Consider the following 25,916-nt stretch of genomic DNA (forward strand, 5'->3'; position numbering starts at 1 on the left):
GAAATCGTCTGAAAGTCAAAATAGGACAAAAATTGGTTTCAAGCATGGTCAGGTTTACATACACATTAGCTTACTACAAACCAGTACACTGCTTGTAATGACAAAACTATTCCATTAAAATTGTTTTCGTTGTAGTTTTGTCTTTCATTGAATTCTAGCACGTTACGCCAATCCATACACTAGTGTTAGTAAAACCGAATACATTAGACACCAGAAACAATACTCCCTCCATAACACGCCTACGGACGTGTTCGAAAGTATTACAGACGAGTTCGAATGACTTCCTTGTTTGGCAATTGTGCATGTCATTTATGTTACATTTGAACACTTTCTTTTGTGTACAGAACATAAACGTTGACATAGCGCAAAACCTTATTCATTTTTCGTTCATTATAATGTGGTTAGTTTGAATCTAGCCATCCGAATAAAGCAAGGTCTTATATATGGCAGTGATTATACAGTTTTATCATGGCACAGTGACCAACTAACAATGTATGATCGGTCACAATCCTGAGCTATACCATCCCGTTTTCTGCCATGATAACGGTGTCTTTGTAATATTAATCGAGACGTACAAAAACATCGTTTTTGAAATAATGCATTTGTCAACCAACCAATCACACACCCGGGCAAACTTATTTAAATTCGTTCTTCTATTGATACATACCCATTCCCAGCTCAGAATGTATATCACAAAGTAATCTAATAAACCTTGACTCATCAGTTTCAGCGTAATTCTTTTGTCCTGGGAAAGATGAACTATGACCGGGTTCATCTGCATTTGTCACTGGCACCAAAAAAATGAAAAAAAATATAAAGTACAATTATAAATATATAGAGAGAGACAATCGGCATATTGCAGTGATTCTTGCAAAATTATATTAGTATATTTTGATTCGAATGTTTATGATGTATTAACTGAAAAATTGCGAGCAAACACTACTATACATACACTCCCGTCATATAATGAGACCTACCTGTGTCTAATGCTGGGCATGTTCTAACTTTTTCTGCCAACCCCCGCATCCCGGCGCTAGACAAGACATCTTCCAGAAAAGCAGTGTCGTCAGTCTTGATGAATTGCCGGTTGTACAATTCATAAAACAGGTCAAATCCACTCTTTATTCTCTGCAATATTTCATCCGGTATCTTTCCATGACACCACCGTTTTATTCTCACAAATGCATCTGAAAAGATAATATAAGCTGTGTTATAAAGAATGATTTGCACAATGCGATGCGATGTACATATTAATATGATACACACTATTTTGAAAAGTGTGTATCAGAATTTGTGTATGTGTCTTAATTGTTAAGTTTAAACATGTACCTGAATCTAGCTGTGAATCTAGGTAACAGAATAAGTGGACGATCTCTTCAAATGTTCTTATTGGTGACTGCTTTGCTGCAATTGTAGATAATGAGAGAACTTGTTATTAGTTCATCCAATAATACATATGTAAGTTGTTTTTTCACATGTATCATTCGTATACTAAGACATTGATCAGATTATTTAGTACTCAGACAGTCGCCATACATGTTTCATTATGTGAAAAGTTACTTTGCTGGATATGTTCAGTAAGTACACAAAAGTCTATCCTATAAGTGTACTTACATTCTTTATACCAGTAAGAAATTGCGGTCACGTTTACCAGCATCTTATTCCGTTCACAATGTAATTGTTTAACACCTTGATCCAATACGGGGGTGATATCTGTACATCCATCATCAAAGTCCTTAGATTTCCGTAGCCATATACCATCCCTGTGGCCACCACAACCACACTTTACGCATATGTGATACGTCAAACCCGGTGTGTACATCTTAATTAACTCATTAAGGGAGGTTTCCACTTCTTGTCGTACCTTCTCATCAAGATGTTGAATTATTCGCCAATGTGATCGTAACATCTTTAATTCTATGTCCGCTCCCTTTCTACACAGAGTAAAGTGGTGGTCGTTAGACTCGTTATGAATAAAACGAGCATGATCCTGGAATAGCTTGGCTTTCGGATGATTTCTTAAACAACGAACAATCAGACGGTAGTATAATCCTTCCGGTAAAAAGTTACCATGAAAATGAAAATATAACGGGTCACTGGACTTATACTCTGGAGGGAACAGCACGTTTTCCTGTAGCTTGCTTTGCAGTAGGCACGGGAAGTAGTATTCGTCGATTTTTAGAGTGGACTGACAAATAATATCAAACATTTCAAGAACTTTCAAGAGAATATCTGTATCCTGTTCACGATTATGCATTTTGAGCCACTGTGAAACTAACTCCTTCTTCATTATTCCGTCGTTGTATAGTTCATCAAACATATTCAGCAGTTCGAAAGATAGCTCAGGATTAGTCTTGTTTGAAACTGTATTTGTAATTAACAATCTGAATAAGTTTATCAACCATCGTGGATCAATGATTACAGTATCTTTAAGTTCACGGACATCAGCAAAGTGAATGATCTCTCCAACATCGTGGAAGTACTTCAACGCATCGTTAATCTCTGCAGTGGACAGATCCCTTTCTTTGCCTAATCTGTGTACTTCGGATAATTGCAGTGTCTCCTTCTCTTCGGATCTAAGAGTTAGCTCTAGTATTAGCCAATTGACAGGAATGTCACCGAGAAAGCAAAATTCCTTAGCTAGTTCCTGTATCCGTTTTCGGAGGCTTTCTATCGATGGATCAGTCGTCTTATCGTTATGTCTTGACTTATTATCAAGAGCAAACATTGGCATAGTAATGTGACTCTCACATGCTGATGTTGTATGTTGTCTGAGATAGTCTCTCAATTTACATAGACGGCGTTGGCTCTCCTTTTCGACATCCTGAAATACAATATCCTTTTTAAAATAATGGAATCAATTCAAGACACAAATAACCAGCACTTTAGTTTGACGGTTAACTCCCCCTACAAATAACGTCATGGAAATAATCTGATATATATGTATACGCTAGTATTCAATAACACTCTTTGTATAACATCACTGTTTTACATATGATATTATTATTTGGGGATAAGGATATACTCACCCCTTCAAGTAAATCTTTCTTTGTACCTGCAATTATAACTGGTGGTGCAACAATGGTGTGTTTTCCACTTTCGTCTTGTCCATGTGCCTTTATAGCAAAATCCCTCATTGCATGGGTATGAATTGAATTTGTCCAGAAACGCATGTAGTCTGAACAAAATACCAATGGAATGAAATACTTAATTTTTAGTCTTTAATTATAATATAAAATATAAGCAAAATGTGTAATTTGTTGGAACTTTAATTCATCATACCTTGCAATGGCATATCTTTTTTCCAACATCTTTCTGTCTGAGCTTGGGGCTCCAGTTCTAAAATATCCTCAAGTCCCTTTGTAAGATCAGTTACAAAAATGTAAATTACCCTGTACGCCAAAAAGACCTAGAGAAAATAAAAGGGAATTAGCAAAAATGTTATTTTAATTGCACAGATCGATGTTTCATATATAAATTCAAATTACACTCGTGCCAGTGTTTGATCAACATTGCATTGATATATCAAGAGTATATATTGTCGATCTTTCTAAGACACTTAATTTCTTTACAATGAATACGATACCCACATCAATCCACAACGTTGCAAGTGCATTCTAATGAGTATCAATATCAAAAGTTGTATTTCTCTAGTTGCTAAGTAACCGTGTCATCACTAATATTGTGGATTGTGACTGTAGCAGGTTATTTTTATCATGTATTTTACTCATTAATTTTCTATTACTTGACTAACCAGTATTGTATCCCCAACACAAAATGTATCTGTCAATTTGAGTAGATATTATTAAGGTAGCGAGACTATTATTTGTGTTGAAAATTAGGATTTTCACATTTATTTATTAATTGATGAAATGCACTATAAACTTTCATTTGATAAATTCAACGTAACATAGAATGTCACGTAAGTTGGTTAAAATGTAGATTTTCTGAAAGGAAGCAAGGCAGCTTCAGTAGTGTTTTCCAAAATCAACAACACAGGTTTAATCTGTGTGCCTATAAGTTTCAAAGATTAACTCAAGACAAAGCAATGTTAGGATGTGTTATTAGTAGCTATCTGACACACAATTGCTATGTTCACACGGCAGCATTCTATCGGAGTCAAACTACTGCTCCTCCCACTGATTAACAGGAGATTATCTCCAATGCGTTCATACGGTCGGGAGCCGAACGAGAGCCGAGATCTGCCAGAGTTCGATTCAGTTCGATCATAGCCAAACAGTGCCCTCGAATACTGAGTATGAAAAAAACTGTACTGAAATCGATTTTGGTGTCGTGTTTGTCTTGTTTCTTTACATGGCACGATGCTGATGGGCTAGGAAAAAAAAGTCGCGAGTCTGAGCATGGAGGTAGAAAAGACAATGCACTGATGTTATTATTTAGGTACATGTACATGTACCTCGAATAAACAGGAAACACGCCAGCTAAAATGTGTTAAACCTATTATTTATTGTCATGCAAAATTATCATTTTGTAATTATTCAACTGTTATTGATATCTACTACAATGAAGAATCACAGCCCCTCTATATATATCATCGAGGGACTGCGGAAGAATCTACACCTACTAGATCGCTTCTACGATTTTTTCTTTGGTCTCTTTAAAAAGTTTCTTTTTAGTCGTTCTTTCAAGATTTTGTTGCATAATGTCGTACGCCATTTTCCAATTTTCAGTCGAGCTATCAATCAATCTGGCAGTAATTCTTTGCTCTGCCAAGTGTATATTAGGGCGCGTAACTCTTCGTCAAGCCGGAAATTGCGTGAAATTACGAAATATGTTGTCTCCGCTATAGGTTACATGGAGAAGACGATTGAGGGCGTGATTTTGGCTCCGATAGTTGGGCCCTGATGCGTTTACACGATCGGAGCCATGTCGGGACTCAACCCTATCGGAGTTCAACCCCGAGGGTTTAGTGGAGCCGAACTTGGCTCGAGCCGGCTCGAGCCGAATGCGTTCACACGACCATTTTTGCTGGCTCGAGCCGTAGGGCTCCGATAAAATGCTGTCGTGTGAACGTAGCATATGAGTGTTTCCAAACATTTGAGTGGTTTGTCTCCGCCCGTTGGTTTCAGACACAAGGTCATACAGCCACTGAGAAAAATCATTGAATTTGGTGTTTTCATATGCCGATTTTATCGAATTATAGCTATCCTATTCCTTCATTTTGTCTTGGTTTTCAATAGCCTTACACATTTGGATGCCCCTACATATGTTACAGCAAACTTTGATGTGAAAACTAATCGCTTGTGCAGATAAACAAGCTTGAAAATCTTTGCTGTGACTTCATGGATGTTTTCTAGGTGTTTATGTTTTTCAAAATACAAGGTCTTTAACAAAAAATAACGTATACTTATTGTCGTCGGATTAACACCAAATTTTTACAGCTTTAAGGTGACAATGAGAGGAACTTGAATGTGTCCAGACAAACTATTTCATGGATTATTTACCAAAGTGTTGTGGTTTGAGTTGGAGGCAATGCGACTAAAACTGAAATTAAAATTCAGGACACTACTTTTCAAAACACGTTGCTTGAATAAAACTGACCAAACACATTCAATTTACCAAACTATTGAACAACAAGTCATTGTCAATGACACGTCCCCGTTCCATTCATATTTGAGTGACATATACATTCAAAGCAGATCATGACCGAAATGCACCTGCATATGTACATTGTGCTAAATCTGAACAAAATCCATTCATGCATGACTGAGATCCGGTTCTGGAATTGTGAAAATACGCGATTTTGATGCATTTTCGGCCTTAAAATGGCCATCATTCCACTATTGTTAAGCAGATCATGAAACAAATGCACATATCTATTTGTGACATGATGTACCATGTGTGTGTGAAGTTTGAACTTGATCAATCCAGACATGTCTTGGATACGGATCCAGAACTGAATTCTTTAACAAAATGGCCGCCAGTCGGCCATTTCGAACTTGATCCGAAAAAAAAAGACGTGCATCAAGGTCCTATTATGTTTAATGTATGTACCAAATTTGAACAAAATCCATCCATGCATAACTGAGATACGGGTCCGGAATGGTGAAAATGTGCGATTTCAATGCATTTTCGGCCTTAAAGCGGCCCCCATTTGGCTATCGTTAATGAGATCATGAAACAAATGCACATACATATTTGTGACATGATGTACCTTGTGTGTGTGAAGTTTGAACTTGATCAATCCAGACATGTCTCGGATACGGATCCAGAACTGAATTCTTTAAAACAAAATGGCCGCCAGTCGGCCATTTCGAACTTGATCCGAAAAAAAAATGACGTGCATCAAGGTCCTATTATGTTTAATGTATGTACCAAATTTGAACAAAATCCGTCCATGCATAACTGAGATCCGGGTCCGGAATGGTGAAAATGTGCGATTTTGATGCATTTTCGGCCTTAAAATGGCCGCTTTTCGACTATCGTTAATCGGATCATGAAAAAAATGCATGTGCATATGTCCCATATAATGTGTGATGTATGAGTGAAGTTTGAACTTAATTGGTCCATGCATGTTCGAGATACAAGTGATCACGGACGCACGGACGCACGGACGCACACATGGCAAAACATAAGTCCCCGTTTTCGGACTGCGTCCGAACGGGGACTAACTAGGAAAAGTGAAAAAAAACTTCTTATCACCAGCATAAATGCGTAATTATTTTTTTTACAAAAAAAGTAATTTTTCACTTTTGATTAAGTAGCGCATCGTAGAATGCAGATACGAACATGGTAAACACACCTTTGAAAAGCTTGAAGTCTGGCGATTCCAAAAATACATACTTTCCTGGGTCTATTTGTAGTAATTTGGTCACAATTAGAAGATGAAAACAAGTATGCAAATAATAGTCCCGCTACCTTAAATCAGATTTATAAATTATATAAACAGGACATGAATGTCAGTTTATTTAAAAGGGACAATAAAAAAATAAATTAATTAAATTATGAATCTACCTTCATTTATATGCATTTAGGGTTGGACCATTAGTAATTCGGAGGGGTGAAAAACTGTGCAAAATCATTTCTTTCTTGACTTAGTTTGCAATTGTTTTTCAAGATGATTTTTCCCTCTTTTGCAGGTTTCCAAAATATATTCAAATTCTGAAAAAAAAATGAAATGTGCTTTCCCTGAACAAATGACAGTCATCTACTAAAAATCCAAAACTGTCGGCTTGCGCATAGAACAATATGCACTGTATGTTTTAAGGTCGAAATAATGTGTCATTTTAGATCTGGTTAGTTCTTAGGCTTTATCTGTCAGTGTACATGACAACGTCTCTGTACATTGACGCTTCCTACACCGTTGATTTCAATGTCTTATCCAAATAGCATTTAACAGATTCTATCTGGTTTGGCAATATTGATCTTTTTAAAAAGAAAAAACAAGCAGCCTGTCGGCTGAGATAGCTCCGCTGTTAGCAATGCACATTGCAATTAAAGAACAGAAGATGTCATTAGAAAATGAACAATATGTATAGTATCAAAGCAACGAGACTTGCTGTTTTCAGCAAGAATTCAAAAATATCACTTTTTTACCAACAATGACAAAAATAATCATCAAAATTAGATAATTGAAGATATCACCACGAAATTTACAAATCTGAAAGAGGTCTACATGTAGTACCTATATATGTAATATAAAAGCAATCAGACTTGTAGTTTTTAACAAGAAGTCGAAAATATCACTTTTTACCAAAAATGTAAAAAATGTTCACCAAAATTAGAGAATTAAAGATATCATCACGAAATGAACAAATTTGAGAGAGGCGCACATGTAGTACCTATATATATTATATCAAAGCAATTGGACTTGCGGTTTTTTACAAGAAGTCGAAAATATCACTTTTTACCAAAAATGACAAAAAGATTCACCAAAATTACAGAATTAAAGATATCATTACAAAATGAACAAATCTAAGAGAGGCCCAGGTACATATACACCAAGTATCAAAGTATTCAGGCGTGTAGTTTTCAAGAAGAAGTCGAAAAAGTAAAAGATTGACACGGACGACGACGTCTTACGATCACTCATATGATAAGCTCTCTTGACAAAGTCGACTGTAGAGCTAAAAACAAATCAGCACGAATTTCTTTCTGATTATTCAAATGCTCAGGATGTTGATCATTCCACGCGACCAGCGTGAATCCTGATAATTATATCATGATAAGCAGGCAACCCTGACCTATTGATCCCACTAGGTGTACATTTACAAATAAAAACATGTTAATATTTACATTGTAGAAAAATTTACGTTGTGAATGTTACTGTGGATTAATTATTGTTCATGCCTTGAACAGGTAAATCCAAAGGAATATAGAAGTCACAACTTGCTGTTTACTTTACATAAAATCCACGCAGACAATTGCCGCCAGGGCAAGGGTTTTAGACACTCAATGAAGGTTGTGAATTCACGTACTGCTTTGACATTTTGTATCAAATTGACAGACTTCAAAACTCCTACACATGGCAACATGGGCTAAGCTCACTCCAAAAACTAAAATGGGGTGTCTTACTGACAGAGAGCTCTAGAACTTGTCACGCGATTCAGTTTTATTGCAAGGTAAGAAAATGTCACAGAGTTAACCAGATGAGTGCCAATAATTTCCAGCTGCAACAGGTCAAATGTTACTCGTTTTAAAAAATCCAATATTTTGAAGCCCAATCATTATTTACACATGTAAATTAAGTAAGCAATTAAGCTATCTTCACTCTACTATATTTTCAATCATGTTTACGGGTAAATAATTGTGGGTGTGTGTTCATAGACATAGAATTCAGATATGTATAATCGTACTACAATTTATTTATTTAAGAGCAAATTGAAGTTCAGGTTTCTCAAAATATTTGATCACTCTGTCGAGATTTCAGCAAACTTGTTATTTGAATGACAATGTAAATCGCGGCAACACACAAAAGCCGTCATAAATGTGAGGAGGTTCAACACTGGAAAAAATTAAAATGAAAGGGTCTGCTCCAAACAATAAGCTAACTGTTGATGCCGAACATTGAATGCCAGTGTAAAAAAAATAATGAAGGCAGAACAAGTATCATGCTTACTCCCCCTGCTCACATCAGCATAGTTCAATTTGTGCTAACCATTTGGTACATTTTGAACTATACTGATGTGACAGTTAAGAAGATTATAGACGAAAATCAAGAAAAAGTCCCACTTAGGAAATTCATACATAAAAAAATTGCAGATCTTTTGCAACACATAATTCTTGATTTACAAATTTGATTGACATCTTCTCCTGAGAAAATGCCGGTAATGTACAAACACACATACGGTTACATATATGGATGAAACCCACATTATGAGTCCACTTTTCTGGCTGTACCTGAATGAGACTAAAAAAACTGCATTAACATGAAGGTAAAAACTGATGTGTGTGTGAGCTAGCTACAGGTACATCAAAGATATATAACCTTGCATACCTATCACCACTTAGCAACAGTTGTGTTAAATAGATTGGTATCTACATACGTTGCTGTGTTGCCTAGCGCGTTTGATGTGTACTCTATATCTGTCAGTGAAAACTAGGCAGTTGCAGAGTCGCATATTTAACAGTTTGCCTATAACAGGACCCATTGATCAACTGAAATTTTGAAAGAGTGTATGTTAAAAAAGTGAAATTAATATACACGTACCTGATGCGTAATATGGTAGATTGATTGACCCCCAAAATCCCAAAGTGAAAAATAAAAATCACTTGAATCTGTGTCTTCTGCCTTCTTTAACCTCTGTTCAAGGCGTTTATAGACTTCAGATTTTGTTTCACCCTTTTTTGTTAACGTTTCCACTATGTCTCCCTTCCTTTTCTGGTTTCGTTTACTCTTACCAGTTACAGTAGGACCAGAACGAGTATTTCGCCTTTCTTCATCTTGTCGTGCAGCTTCTGATGTAAGGACTCTCTCAATTAGATCACGTGTTTCATCAGGATTGCGGTCATGGAAGAATCCTTCACCACCTGCAAAACAAGATTCACTAATGACACATACTGGCTCGATTATAATCAGTAAACTTATTGCCAAGCACTTAAGTGTCAAAATTTGTACTGAATTTGAATATTAATCGTGTCGCTAACCACATTTGACCAAATCACTACTTTTTTGCAATACATGTATGCAAGGCGCGAAGTTATGTGCATCATTAATAAAAAATAAAGACCACTCCTATTAAATATGCATAATTCTAAACACCACGCTTGAAATATATTCACTAACCATACAAGCAATACATAACAATTTACGAGATGTAAGACACAATATCTCATTTATAGTATAATTACATCTTCCAGGATGTATCCTGAAAGTATTAAATAGTAAAATAAAAATGTTACCCAGCTGTACTCTGCATAGACTGTCTTAATGCAATATTTATATGACAAAATTTCTTATGATTTGTGAGTATTGTTTCGGAGAATCAGTGATTGGAATTTCAGACACACTTTTTGTGTCTCAATCCGACATTTCATAGCACCAATGGAATGTGGGCTAAACATTTCAAATTGGTTATAGAAACTCAATACAATGAATTGCAAATGGAATGTGGGCTAAACATTTCAAATAGGTTATAGAAACTCAATGCAATGAATCACATATGGAATGTGGGCTAAACATTTCAAATATATTACAGAAACTCAATGCAATTAATCACATATAAAATGTGGGCTAAACATTTTAAATAGGTTATAGAAACTCAATGCAATGAATCACATATGAAATGTGGGCTAAACATTTCAAATAGGTTATAGAAATTCAATGCAATGAATCACATATGAAATGTGGGCTAAACATTTCAAATAGGTTATATAAACTCAATGCAATGAATCACATATGAAATGTGGGCTAAACATTTCAAATAGGTTATAGAAACTCAATGCAACAAATCACATATGGAATGTGGGCTAAAAATTTCAAATAGGTTATAGAAACTCAATGCAAAGAATTGCAAATGGAATGTGGGCTAAACATTTCAAATAGGTTATAGAAACTCAATGCAATGAATCACATATGGAATGTGGGCTAAACATTTCAAATAGGTTATAGAAACTCAATGCAACGAATCACATATGGAATGTGGGCTAAACATTTCAAATAGGTTATAGAAACTCAATGCAATGAATCACATATGGAATGTGGGCTAAACATTTCAAATAGGTTATATAAACTCAATGCAATTAACCACATATGAAATGTGGGCTAAACATTTCAAATAGGTTATAGAAACTCAATGCAACGAATCACATATGGAATGTGGGCTAAACATTTCAAATAGGTTATAGAAACTCAATGCAATGAATCACACATGAAATGTGGGCTAAACATTTCAAATAGGTTATAGAAACTCAATGCAATGAATCACATATGGAATAGGGGCTAAACATTTCAAATAGGTTATAGAAACTCAATGCAATTAACCACATATGGAATGTGGGCTAAATATTTCAAATAGGTTATAGAAACTCAATGCAATGAATCACATATGGAATGTGGGCTAAACATTTCAAATATGTTATAGAAACTCAATGCAATGAATCACACATGGAATGTGGGCTAAACATTTCAAATAGGTTCTAGAAATTCAATGCAATGAATCACATATGGAATGTGGGCTAAATATTTCAAATAGGTTATAGAAACTCAATGCAATGAATTGCAAATGGAATGTGGGCTAAACATTTCAAATATATTATAGAAACTCAATGCAATGAATCACATATGAAATGTGGGCTAAACATTTCAAATAGATTATAGAAACTCAATGCAATGAATCACATATGGAATGTGGGCTAAACATTTCAAATAGGTTATAGAAATCACATATGGAATGTCGGCAAAGCATTCAAATAGGTTATAGAAACTCAATGCAATGAATCACATATGGAATGTGGGCTAAACATTTCAAATAGGTTATAGAAACTCAATGCAATGAATCACATATGCAATGTGGGCTAAACATTTCAAATAGATTATATAAACTCAATGCAATGAATCACATATGGAATGTGGGCTAAACATTTCAAATATGTTATAGAAACTCAATGCAGTGAATCACATATGGAATGTGGGCTAAAAATTTCAAATAGGTTATAGAAACTAAATGCAATGAATCACATATTAAATGTGGGCTAAACATTTCAAATAGGTTATAGAAACTCAATGCAATGAATCACATATGGAATGTGGGCTAAATATTTCAAATAGGTTATAGAAACTCAATGCAATGAATCACATATGGAATGTGGGCTAAAAATTTCAAATAGGTTATAGAAACTCAATGTAATGTATCATATATTAAATGTGGGCTAAACATTTCAAATAGGTTATAGAAGCTCAATGCAATGAATCACATATGGAATGTGGGCTAAAAAATTCAAATAGCTTATATAAACTCAATGCAATGAATCACATATGAAATGTGGGCTAAACATTTCAAATAGGTTATAGAAACTCAATGCAATGAATCACATATGGAATGTGGGCTAAACATTTCAAATATGTTATAGAAACTCAATGCAATGAATCACATATGAAATGTGGGCTAAACATTTCAAATAGATTATAGAAACTCAATGCAATGAATCACATATGGAATGTGGGCTAAACACTTCAAATAGGTTATTGAAACTCAATGCAATGAATCACATATGAAATGTGGGCTAAACATTTCAAATAGATTATAGAAACTCAATGCAATGAATCACATATGGAATGTGGGCTAAACACTTCAAATAGGTTATTGAAACTCAATGCAATGAATCACATATGAAATGTGGGCTAAACATTTCAAATAGGTTATAGAAACTCAATGCAATGAATCACATATGGAATGTGGGCTAAGCATTCAAATAGGTTATAGAAACTCAATGCAATGAATCACATATGGAATGAGGGTTAAACATTTCAAATAGGTTATAGAAACTCAATGCAATGAATCACATATGCAATGTGGGCTAAACATTTCAAATATATTATATAAACTCAATGCAATGAATCACACGTGGAATGCGGGCTTAACATTTCAAATAGGTTATAGAAATCACATATGGAATGTCGGCAAAGCATTCAAATAGGTTATAGAAACTCAATGCAATGAATCACATATGGAATGTGGGCTAAACATTTCAAATAGGTTATAGAAACTCAATGCAATGAATCACATATGAAATGTGGGCTAAACATTTCAAATAGGTTATTGAAACTCAATGCAATGAATCACATATGAAATGTGGGCTAAACATTTCAAATAGGTTATAGAAACTCAATGCAATGAATCACATATGGAATGAGGGTTAAACATTTCAAATAGGTTATAGAAACTCAATGCAATGAATCACATATGCAATGTGGGCTAAACATTTCAAATATATTATATAAACTCAATGCAATGAATCACACGTGGAATGCGGGCTTAACATATCAAATATGTTATAGAAACTCAATGCAATGAATCACATATGGAATGTGGGCTAAAAATTTCAAATAGGTTATAGAAACTCAATGCAATGAATCACATATGAAATGTGGGCTAAACATTTCAAATAGGTTGTAGAAGCTCAATGCAATGAATCGCATATGGAATGTGGGCTAAACATTTCAAATAGGTTATAGAAACTCAATGCAATGAATCACATATGGAATGTGGGCTAAATATTTCAAATAGATTATAGAAACTCAATGCAATGAATCACATATGGAATGTGGGCTAAACATTTCAAATATGTTATAGAAACTCTATGCAATGAATCACATATGAAATGTGGGCTAAAAATTTCAAATAGATTATAGAAACTCAATGCAATGAATCACATATGGAATGTGGGCTAAAAATTTCAAATAGATTATAGAAACTCAATGCAATGAATCACATATGAAATGTGGGCTAAAAATTTCAAATAGATTATAGAAACTCAATGCAATGAATCACATATGGAATGTGGGCTAAACATTTCAAATATGTTATAGAAACTCTATGCAATGAATCACATATGAAATGTGGGCTAAATATTTCAAATAGGTTATAGAAACTCAATGCAATGAATCACATATGGAATGTGGGCTAAATATTTCAAATAGGTTATAGAAACTCAATGCAATGAATCACATATTAAATGTGGGCTAAACATTTCAAATAGATTATAGAAACTCAATGCAATGAATCACATATGGAATGTGGGCTAAACATTTCAAATAGGTTATAGAAACTCAATGCAATGAATCACATATGAAATGTGGGCTAAACATTTCAAATAGGTTATAGAAACTCAATGCAATGAATCACATATGGAATGTGGGCTAAATATTTCAAATAAGTTATAGAAACTCAATGCAATGAATCACATATGAAATGTGGGCTAAACATTTCAAATAGGTCATAGAAACTCAATGCTATGAATCACATATGGAATGTGGGCTAAACATTTCAAATAGGTTATAGAAACGGAATGCAATGAATCACATATGGAATGTGGGCTGAACTTTTCAAATAGGTTATAGAAACTCAATGCTATGAATCACATGATCATTACGCTAACTTTGACTGAATAGAAAGGGAAATAGCTGAAATTGCAAGTAAAACGACTATTTAGCCATGCTAGACAAAGAATGAAAAATGAAACTATTGAAGTAGCATAAATATTATTTTCCTCACAAGGATTGGATAAGCAAATAATGGTGCTGGGATGTGGAGATCAATAAATGAATAGATTACAAGTTTTGGATGAAACAGCAAAAAATGTCAGAAATGTGTATAAATGTGTAAAATATTTCAATTGTCAGCATTGTTGGGTTTAAAACCAATCATACGTTTTCTTGGTATAAGTCATACAACGTTTATGTATAGTAGTAGTAGCAGGTCGCCACTAAGAGATTTACTGAAAGAAGTTAAAAGATTTATAGGGATTTTGATCTTCGAATTTGTGTTGGGTAAAAAGTGAATACATTCTGAAAACTACAAGACTTATTAATATTAATATGTCCCCATTACTTTTACTAAAAGTTCATTCCAACTATTTACTTTGTGTGATTCCCAAATATAATTTTAGGCTGTAAGCGATATAGCTAGATTGAAAATATGTCTTCTTTGTCATCATTGAACTGTTCATATAAATCACACAGAAGACTTTTCCAGAAAAAAACAACATGTTACATATAAACTATGACCTGTTCATATCAATCCGTATATAACCTCCTATTTTTAATAAATACAAAAATCAAAGCTATGAAGCCAAGGATGAGACAAACCAAACTGCTGATTACTTCTAATATATTTGTTGCAACCAAGATTATCATTGAGAGCTCACAGAACTAGGCATACATCATGCGCGCATATGGGGCCTTTACTTTTCAAGCTTTAATCTTGATCTGTTTACGTGGGATTGACAAAACACACCTTATATGAAACTCCACATATAGAGCAGTGCTACTACTTATAAAACATACCAAAATAAAAAGTGAAATTATATGAGGTAAAACAAGAGAGTAATAAATATGATTTACTTTAGTAGATCAAGTAAATTATATACATTTTAAATAACATGCATATAATTTGCTTATTAACACCCAATGCATCACGTATTTATGTATAACTACTACCTCTGATAAGCCATTCTGTGATATCAATCTCCAATACTTCCACTCCATTTGTGCTTCTGTGTTTTTCCTCGTAACCTTCATTCAAGAGGCTGTTCCTGGTGGACGTTTTCCCGGCACTCCATGGTCCAACAAGCATAACACGTCCTCTGTATACTTTTTTCTTTGCCCCAGTATTCTTTGCCTTTTCAAGTTGCTCCAACATCTGATGGTGAATACAATTAAGCGAATATTAGTAACTTGATGCACAATTAAACTAGTATTTACAGCCAGTGTAATGAAGGTGTGTGTAAATGATGCGTGAATGTGTGTTTTATTTATTTTTATACGATTTATGTTGTGTTTGCTATGAAAAAATACTAATATATGTCATGCAATTTTGAGGTAATAGATAATAGTGTAATTTAAAACAAGTACTATTCACAAACCTTGGCTCTTCTAACGTTTTCAGCAAGGTTTTTCTTTGAATTTTTGAGTTCTTCCATAATATCTGTATGATTATTAGCAGTTGCGTAGTCAAGCGGTGTCTTCCCAAACTAAAAATCACAGATACATTAGGCAATGTTAGTTCATACATAGCCCGCAATGCAAGACGTATATGTTATGACACAACATGATGTATTGCATGGTATGACATGACATGGTGTATTGCATGGCATGGCACGACATGCTGTATGGCATGGTATGACACAACATGGTGTATTTCATGGTATGACACGACATGGTGTATGGCATAGTATGACACAACATGGAGTATGGCATGGTACAGCATGACATGGTGTGTTGCTTGGTATGGCATGACATGCTGTATGGCATGGTATGACACAACATGGTGTATTGCATGGTATGACACGCCATGGTGTATGGCATGGTATGACACGACATGGTGTATGGCATGGTATGACACAACATGGTGTACAACATGGTACAGCATGACATGGTGTGTTGCATGGTATGACACAACATGGTGTATTGCATGGTATGACACAACATGGTGTATGGCATGGTGTGACACAACATGGTGTATGGCATGGTACAGCATGACATGGTGTGTTGCTTGGTATGGCATGACATGATGTATGGCATGGTACAACACCCCATGGTGTATGGCATGGTGTGGTACAACACCCCATGGTGTATTGCATGGTGTTGCAGAACATGGTGTATGGCATGGTACAACATGACATGGTGTGTGGCATGGTATGGCATGACGTGGTGTATGGCATGGTATGAAACAACATGGTGTATGGCATGGTATGGCACAGTATGGCACGACGTGATGAGTGGCATGGTATGGCACGACATGATGTATGGCATTGTACGACATAATATGGTGTATGGTATTGTATGGAACAACATAATGTATGATATTGTATGGCACAACATGATGTGTGCATGGTGCAACACGACATAGTGAATGGTATTGTACAGCATGACCTGGTGTATGCCAAGGTACGACACGACATGGTATATGGCATGGTACAAAATGACATGATGTATGACATTGTATGGCACGATATGATATGTGGCATGGTGAGGCACAGCATGGTGTATGGCATGGTACGGCACGACGTGATGTGTGGCATGGTATGGCATGACATGGTGTATGGCATGGTGAGGCACAACATGGTGTATGGCATGGTATGGCACGTCATGATGTGTGGCATGGTATGGCACGACATGGTGTAAAGCATTGTACAACAAAACATGGTGAATGGTATTGTACGACACAACATGGTGTATGACATGCTATAACATGACGTGGTGTATGGCAATGTACGACATGACATGGTGTATGGCATGGTACAACATGAGATGTTATGACACAACATAGTGTATGGCATGAAAGGTGTATGACATGGTACGTATGACACAAGGTGTTGTATGACATAGTATGGCACAACATGGTGTATGGTATTGTATCGCATGACATGGTGTGTGGCATGTTACAGCACAACATGGTGTATGGCATGGTACAGCATGACATGGTGTATGGCATGGTACAGCATGATATGGTTTATGGCATGGTACAGCATAACATGGTGTATGGCATGGTATGGCATGACTTGGTGTATGACATGTTTTGGCATGACATGGTGTATGGAATGGTACAGCACAACATGGTGTATGGCATGGTACGGCATGACATGGTGTATGGCATGGTACAGCATGACATGGTTTAAGGCATGGTACAGCATGACTTGGTGTATGACATGTTATGGCATGACAGGGTATATGGCATGGTACAGCATGACATGGTGTATGGCATGGTACAGCATAACATAGTGTATGACAAGGTACAACATGACATGGTGTGTGACATGGTATGGCATGATATTGTGTATGGCATGGTATGACATAACATGGTGTATTACATGGTATGCCATGACATGGTGTGTGGCATGGTACAACATGACATGGTGTGTGACATGGTATGGCATGATATTGTGTATGGCATGGTACAACATGACATGGTGTATTACATGGTATGGTGTGACATGGTGTGTGGCATGGTACATCACAACATGGTGTATGACATGGTACAGCATGACATGGTGTGTGGAATGGTATGGTATGGCGTGACATGGTGTGTGGCATGGTACATCACAACATGGTGTATGACATGGTACAGCATGACATGGTGTATGGCATGGTATGGCATGACATGGTGTATGGCGTGGTACGGCATGACATTGTGTGTGGCATGGTATGGCATGACATGGTGTATTGCATGGTACAGCATGACATTGTGTATGGCATGGTATGACATAACATGGTGTGTGGTACTTTATGCCATGATATGGTGTGTGTCATGGTACAGCACAACCTGGTGTATGGCATGGTAAGGCATGACATGGTGTATGGTATTGTACAGCATGACATGGTGTATGGCTTGGTACAGCACACCCTGGTGTATGGCATGGTAAGACATGACATGGTGCATGACATGGTATGACACAACATGGTGTATGGCATGATATGACATGGCATGGTGTATGACACAACATGATGTATGGAATGGTACAGCATGAAAGGTGTATGACATGGTACATATGACACAAGATGGTGTATGTAATAGTATGGCACAACATGGTGTCTGGTATTGTATGGCATGACATGGTGTGTGGCATGTTACAGAACAACATGGTGTATGACATCGTAGAGCATGATGTGGTGTATGACATGGTATGGCATGACGTGGTGTGTGGCATGGTATAGCACAACATAGTGTATGACATGGCACAACATTACTTGGTGTGTGACATGGTATGGCATGACATGGTGTATGACAGTACAACATGACATTGTGTGTGGCATGGTATGGCACAACGTGGTGTATCACATGATACGGCATGACATGGCGTATGGCATGGTACAGCATGACATGATGTATGGCATGGTAGGCGCAGCATGGTGTATGGCATGGTGAGGCAGGACAGTGTATGGCATGGTATGGCATGACATGGTGTATGGCATGGTACGGCATGACATGGTGTATGGCATGGTACAGCATGACATGGTTTATGGCATGGTACAGCATGACATGGTGTATGGCATGGTAGGCACAGCATGGTGTATGGCATGGTATGGCAGGACAGTGTATGGCATGGTATGGCATGACATGGTGTATGGCATGGTACGGCATGACATGGTGTATGGCATGGCGCATCATGACATGGTGTATGGCATGGTACGACACAACATGGTGTATGATATTGTATGGCATGACATGGTGTTTGGCACGGTATGGCATGTTATGGTGTATTGCATGGTACAGCACAACATGGTTATGATACTGCACAACATGGTTATGACATGGTGCAGCACAACATGGTGTATGGCATGGTATGGCACAACATGGTGTATGGCATGGTGCAGCACAACATGGTGTATGGCATGGTATGGCACAACATGGTGTATGGCATGGTATGGCACAAATGGTTTACGACATGGTGCAGCACAGCGTGGTACGGCACAACATGGTGTATGACAAGGTATGGCACAACATAGTGTATGGCATGGTATGGCACAACATGGTGTTTGGCCTGGTACAGCAAATCGTGGTATACATGTATGGCATGGTACGGCATGATATGGTGTATGGCACGACATGGTGTACAGCATGGTATGGCATGGCATGGTGTGTGGCATGGTACAGCACGGCATGGTGTGTGACATGGTACAGCACAAAATGGTGTGTGGCATAGTTCAGCATGATGCAGTACTGCATGGCATGGTATATGGTGTAGCACGACATACTATGGTGTATGGTGTGGTATGGCATGACAAGTTTTGGTAATTGATTACTGTGGTGAGTTCTTATAGGTATCTGTAAATGATGCAAGTGATATAGTGGTAAGTTGAGCTTGGGGGAATGCGTAGTGTTGGTCAAGTTTAGAAGTTGAATTTTTATGTTTTATTTCAAAAAGAAAAGTTTATTGACTTCATTTGTGAGGTTTTGCATCATGAGTAATTTTCAAATCAATTAAAAGTTAACGTTTAATGTAGATTTTACCACAGAGGGCATCTGGTTAATAATATCAGAAATCTTTCCGGAATACTGCAGTTTTCGTATTCATTGACAATACTCCTAAAAATATAAGTGGTATTCCTCTGTAGTGGTGCTGCTCCACAATATACTTCCTGTTTTGAAAATTGTCTTAATTGTTTCTGCTCTCATACGTTTGAATGCTGTTTTCAATAAATATCTACTCGATTCAAACCAAGATTATTTGAATTATGGTTGAATAGAACAAACATAAATTGGCATGAGAGCACCAGATAGAGGGTATTCTACTCTTAGATATTTAGTAAGTTGAAAATAAGCTTCAATGTTTTGGTCCTTTTTCACATCTTTCTGATTTGCACAATGCTGACACTCCACATTATGGTCGTGCTCCCATTATAAATTACTCTCTTGTGTAAAACATCCTGCAAATTATTGCACTGTTATGTCATTGTCCACTGGATATCAGAATCGCCGAATTAAAATTAATCATGTCATTCAGTACCAAAATGTACATAAGGTTTAATATTTTATATTTGTCGTTCATGAGCACTGGCACATTACAATATAATCTGTATTGTAAAATTGTTTTAATGACTAATTCACTAAGATTGTAAATAATTTACTGATTATTTCTTTCTAAATTCCACACATAATTTTGGCAACACACAGAAATTATCATGTTCATTTGCTTCAAATTACTGAATCAAGGTGTATGTGTAATTTCATTAAACAAGCAACCTGATTAAATTTAGCAAACAATGAAGGGTCCAAGAAGTCAGCAAATATTGGCGGTGGGGTGACATGACATGGCTTGGGATGACATCGTATAAAATAAAATAAAATAAAATAAAATAAAATAAAATAAAATAAAATAAAATAAAATAAAATAAAATAAAATAAAATAAAATAACTGAATGAAGAAACAAATTATATGTTTTATTCCATATGTGAATAAATCTTACTTTATCTTTTGTGTTCCAGTTTCTCGATGGTAAAAGTAGTTTAACCATTTCTAAATTTCCATTCTCAGCAGCGAGATGTAGAGATGATTTATTATCCTGAAAAGTAATTTTCATTACATTGGTGTGAAATGAGTGATTCATTTCTTAAGTTTTAACAGCAATATTTTCATCATAAATACATATATTGATGATATTATAGTAATTATTAATAAATAATCACCTGATTTCTGGCCCCTGTTCCGGCATTGTTTTCGAGTAAAAGTTTGCCTATTTCGTTATACCCGCCTTGACATGCAAGCATTAGAGGTGTGTTGTTTTTCTGTAAAAATATCAAATTATGAGTTATTTGCTTTAATACCATGTGTATATGTGCATACTAATGGTACAACTGTTTGATTATATATGTAATTCATTGTTCAGTAAAACAATATTTCCCAGTGCGCGTTCATATTGTTACATTCAGATATGTCAGTTTCTTATTGTCTATGTTGATTTAATATACACATCAGTTGCCTTGTCAAGTACTGTCATATGGTATTGTGCATGTGTGTCTGTCGCTCATTTAATTCAAACATGGGCGGATCGTGTTGGTTCATCAGTGTATCTGTATGCCCACCATTCGTCTGACCGTGTACCTGTGTTCCAACTTATAGGTTGATGAAACTTACTCCATCTTTGCAATTACACCTTGCACCCTGATCCAACAAACGTTTAACCTCGGCAGCATCACCCTTATTTACAGCTGAACAAAGCATCACATCCAATGTCTTTTTAGTTGTCTGTAATAATTATATATATATCAGATTATTACTTCATGTTTTCATGTGCAGAAACACAGTGTGTCATTTTAAAAATAACATATCCACTCATGAGTAGTTAGAAAACATCTAATGTTACATACATTGCCTGATTGTTTACCAATTTTTGTAGTAATATCCGGCAAATCATTTTTAATTGCATGCCGAGAGAGGGCGTCAGACACACGACTTGATAGCTTAGATGGCAAACTCTGAAATGAAACAGGATGACAAATTTAAATGTTATTTTTTGTAATAATACTGTTCTCAGTCCAAACTTGTATAATTATAATTTCAAAATCACCTCAACTGAAATTACAGCTCCTTCTTCTAATAAGTATTCCACAGCAACTGATTTTTTTTGTTCAATGGCAAACTGCAAGGGTGTTAAGCTGGGCTGAAATGAAGAATATAAAAAGATTGATTATACATTATTATATAAATTTCCTTTAAACTTGGTTCTTGTAATAAATTATGAATAATTTCTAAAGACATTAAATATGGTTCACTTAAAGTGTTGCTTATAACAAGGTTATACTGGTGTGAACAACATTATGTACGTTACAGTGTTACTTTACAAATGATGTTGTAATGACTCCCTGCTCAACTCAATGATAAATTACCATTGCTGGTGTGGGTTATCGGGTGGATCTTGATTAACCTCTATATATACAAAGCCTTTTTTTAGTATGTTTTCATTTTGCACTCATCTTTCAGGTAATGTCTGGGGGAAGTGAGTAGATGATGATAAATGATATGATAGATGCTAAAATGTTTTGTGTATCAGTCGCATCAATCGTAATATAGTTTATGGAAACAATGACAATGCTGACATGACATCGCTGGAATTAACAATTATATCACAAATAATGTATATTGTTTTGGAAAAAAATGGAAGTTGCTCCTGTGTTGGTACTAAGTCTCTCTAAACACATCTACTAGTAAAATTATTCAATATTTGTACTCATACTAACATGGCAATACATTTAGCTCAACTACTATTTAAAAGCCAGTCATCCTAAGGAAAATCCGCTACTATTTGAGATAAGTATACAGTAGATGGGAATGAGAGCACATATCGTCTTCATCCAACAAGGAGCCATTATCCCAGACACAATATCGTCTACAAACTCTATGATATGAATGAATATACTAATCATGGTGTCAAACCTTTGGATTGTCATTATATAAAGAAGCAACACTAGTTTGACTTGTGCAAAAACCAAAAAAAATGTAATTATGTGTAATATCATCATTTAATGTAATCTAATATCTGTTTTAATAGTGCGTATTATTATTATTATTATTCTAAAAGCAATTATGTGTTCAGTTACATGTGTTTCATGTATAAGTGCACAGTATATGTCTCTCACGTTAAAGTCATAGTTGTCGTCATCTGTGCATGCGGCAAACGGCTATAGTGTGTTGCAAACATGTGTCTACCCATGAGCCTTTGCATTTTAGCATGCGTTTTTTGGGGCCCAATTTCCACGTGTGGACAGCTGACAACCCCTTCGCTTTCACTTAACAGTTCCATGTCCCCCATGTAAACGTGGAGATAATGTCTCTCATATTAATGTTCACAGTCTCTACTGCCAATGTTTACTGTTACAAGCCTCATGTTAAGGTTCAGTTACATTATGTTAACAATCACTGTTACATGTATTGAGTTAACAATCACTGTTACATGTATTATGTTAGCATTCACTGTAAGATGTCTTATATTAACATTCAGTTGCATGTATTATGTTAACATTCATTGTTACATGACTCATGTTAACGTGCAGTTACATGTCTCATATTAACATTAATTGCTGCAAATTACACTATCATGGTTTTGCTGGTATTACAATTAAATACAAATTCTGTACAGGTAAAGTATGCATATAAAGTAACTCACCCTATCAACTGAAAAAACATTAGCACCAGCCGATATTAATGACTTGATTGTCTTTATATCTTGTTTCAAGATAGCATTGTGTAATGGTTTGTTGTTGTCCTAAATCATATAAACATTAAATAAACTGTTGTCAGTGAAATATAATTGTAATTAACAGATATAATAATGTATAAACATGATAAATTGAAGGGTTAATAACCATACTATATATATAGCATATAATTCACTCGTAATCAGTTATATCTTATATCAATATCTTATATCACTGCTCAATAGTCTATCTTATCAAGCAAATCAGGATTTGCACCAGCTGCTACTAATGCAGTTATAGCTGCACCTCTGTCATTATGTGCAGCAATGTGTATTGAATTATTCTTGTCCTAAATTAAAGTTACATCAGTGGATTTGTATATGATACTTCATAAAATAAGATTATGCTCAGTGTCGGTCACATGCTACATGGTGTAATTATTAAAAGATAATATTTAACATTCAAATAAGTAATTCAATATTAATCTGAATAAACAAAGGTCACACCTCACACTTTTGAAAATCGTATTATGAATTTGAAATGAAATAAATATATATCGCGTGTCTCCTCACAAACCAATTCACGAAATATTGCAAATGACCACACATCTAATCAGAAATCAATGAGGGAGTCCTGATATTCACTATACATTATCACATATGTATTCGTTGTAGCCACATATGATATATTCTGATATATATTGAATTGTATCACATAATGATACGAGACCTACATCCACATGACATTGCTGGATGCAGTCACTGGTTGTATATATCGCGTGTGTGTAATATACATGTATATAGCTTAAGACTTCATAAGTACAATGTATGTTTACTAATTGCTCTCATCAGTAGGCTGATGCATATTAGTGACCTATATTAATTAACCTATTTTTTGTTTTATTCTGGAACAATGGGACAAAACATAGAACTGATTAGTGTCTGGTTGTAATCTGTCCATGTTAACTACCTAATTTGCATATTAACCTCTACCGTTCAACATATTTCAACAAAAATCGGTACATATATGCTATGGGATACTGTGCAGGCCTGATTATTTTTCCCTTATTAATTAGTAATCCCATTATTAATGACCTAATGTGCATGTTAATTATCCAATTAATTATCTAGAACAATTATTATATTTCAATGGAACTTTGCCATTCAAATTCAGCAAAATCTCAAAAAAGAGAATATCAGATTATGCAGCAAATAGATTGTATATCATAGATGCATGGTATTGCTGTTTATGACATATAACTGATGACGTCATAGAGTAGACATCTACTAATCAAAAGAAACAATTCCACATTGACTGAAAAAACAGAGTGTAGTGTGAATATCTTCAATCATGCCCCGTATTTCCCGTATTGGTGCATTTTTTGACATGCTGGCACATGTTTGTTGTTGGCCATAGTAATTGTAATAGTTCATTGGCAAAGCACTTGCCGTGTGATATATTTTAAGCATCAAAAATATATTGCATTGAGAAATAGAGTATATTTTTCAAGCTGAAAAAAATAAAAAAATTACCAATACCACACGTCTTGAATTGTCTATGTGTGAAGTGGATATATGTTTGTGTGTGATGTGGTTCTATGTTTGTGTGTGATGTGGTTCTATGTTTGTGTGTGATGTGGTTCTATGTTTGTGTGTGATGTGGTTCTATGTCTGCATGTGATGTGGTTCTATGTCTGTGTGTGATGTGGTTCTATGTCTGTGTGCGATGTGGTTCTATGTCTGTCTGTGTGTGATGTGGTTTTATGTCTGTGTGTGATGTGGTTTTATGTCTGTGTGTGATATGGTTTTATGTCTGTGTGTGATGTGGTTCTATGTTTGTGTGTGATGTGGTTCTATGTCTGCATGTGATGTGGTTCTATGTCTGCATGTGATGTGGTTCTATGTCTGTGTGTGATGTGGATCTATGTTTGTGTGTAATGTGGTTCTATGTCTGTGTGTGATGTGGTTCTATGTCTGTGTGTAATGTGGATCTATGTTTGTGTGTGATGTGGATCTATGTTTGTGTGTAATGTGGTTCTATGTCTGTGTGTAATGTGGATCTATGTCTGTGTGTGATGTGGATCTATGTTTGTGTGTGATG

At 35.5% G+C, this 25,916-nt stretch overlaps 1 protein-coding gene across 1 annotated transcript in view; it reads right to left on the reverse strand.

Moving 5' to 3' along the window:
- Positions 1-942: 942 nt before the first annotated feature.
- LOC102803837 (uncharacterized) overlaps positions 943-25,916 on the reverse strand; it is a 30,752-nt gene continuing 5,778 nt past the window's right edge. The window contains exons 2-15 of the mRNA XM_085494401.1: positions 23,786-23,884; positions 22,190-22,282; positions 21,990-22,097; positions 21,757-21,867; positions 21,309-21,407; positions 21,089-21,184; positions 16,045-16,152; positions 15,620-15,821; positions 9,671-9,990; positions 3,283-3,409; positions 3,030-3,178; positions 1,615-2,824; positions 1,330-1,404; positions 943-1,187 (exon numbers count right to left, since the gene is read on the reverse strand). Of these exons, the coding sequence (XP_085350527.1) occupies positions 943-1,187; positions 1,330-1,404; positions 1,615-2,824; positions 3,030-3,178; positions 3,283-3,409; positions 9,671-9,990; positions 15,620-15,821; positions 16,045-16,152; positions 21,089-21,184; positions 21,309-21,407; positions 21,757-21,843 (2,718 nt within the window). The 5' untranslated portion in view covers positions 21,844-21,867; positions 21,990-22,097; positions 22,190-22,282; positions 23,786-23,884. The remainder of the gene's footprint in view (positions 1,188-1,329; positions 1,405-1,614; positions 2,825-3,029; positions 3,179-3,282; positions 3,410-9,670; positions 9,991-15,619; positions 15,822-16,044; positions 16,153-21,088; positions 21,185-21,308; positions 21,408-21,756; positions 21,868-21,989; positions 22,098-22,189; positions 22,283-23,785; positions 23,885-25,916) is intronic.

The sequence above is a fragment of the Saccoglossus kowalevskii genome, chromosome 20 (assembly GCF_978046115.1).
Source record: "Saccoglossus kowalevskii chromosome 20, keSacKowa6.1, whole genome shotgun sequence".
Taxonomy (NCBI): Eukaryota; Metazoa; Hemichordata; class Enteropneusta; family Harrimaniidae; genus Saccoglossus; species Saccoglossus kowalevskii.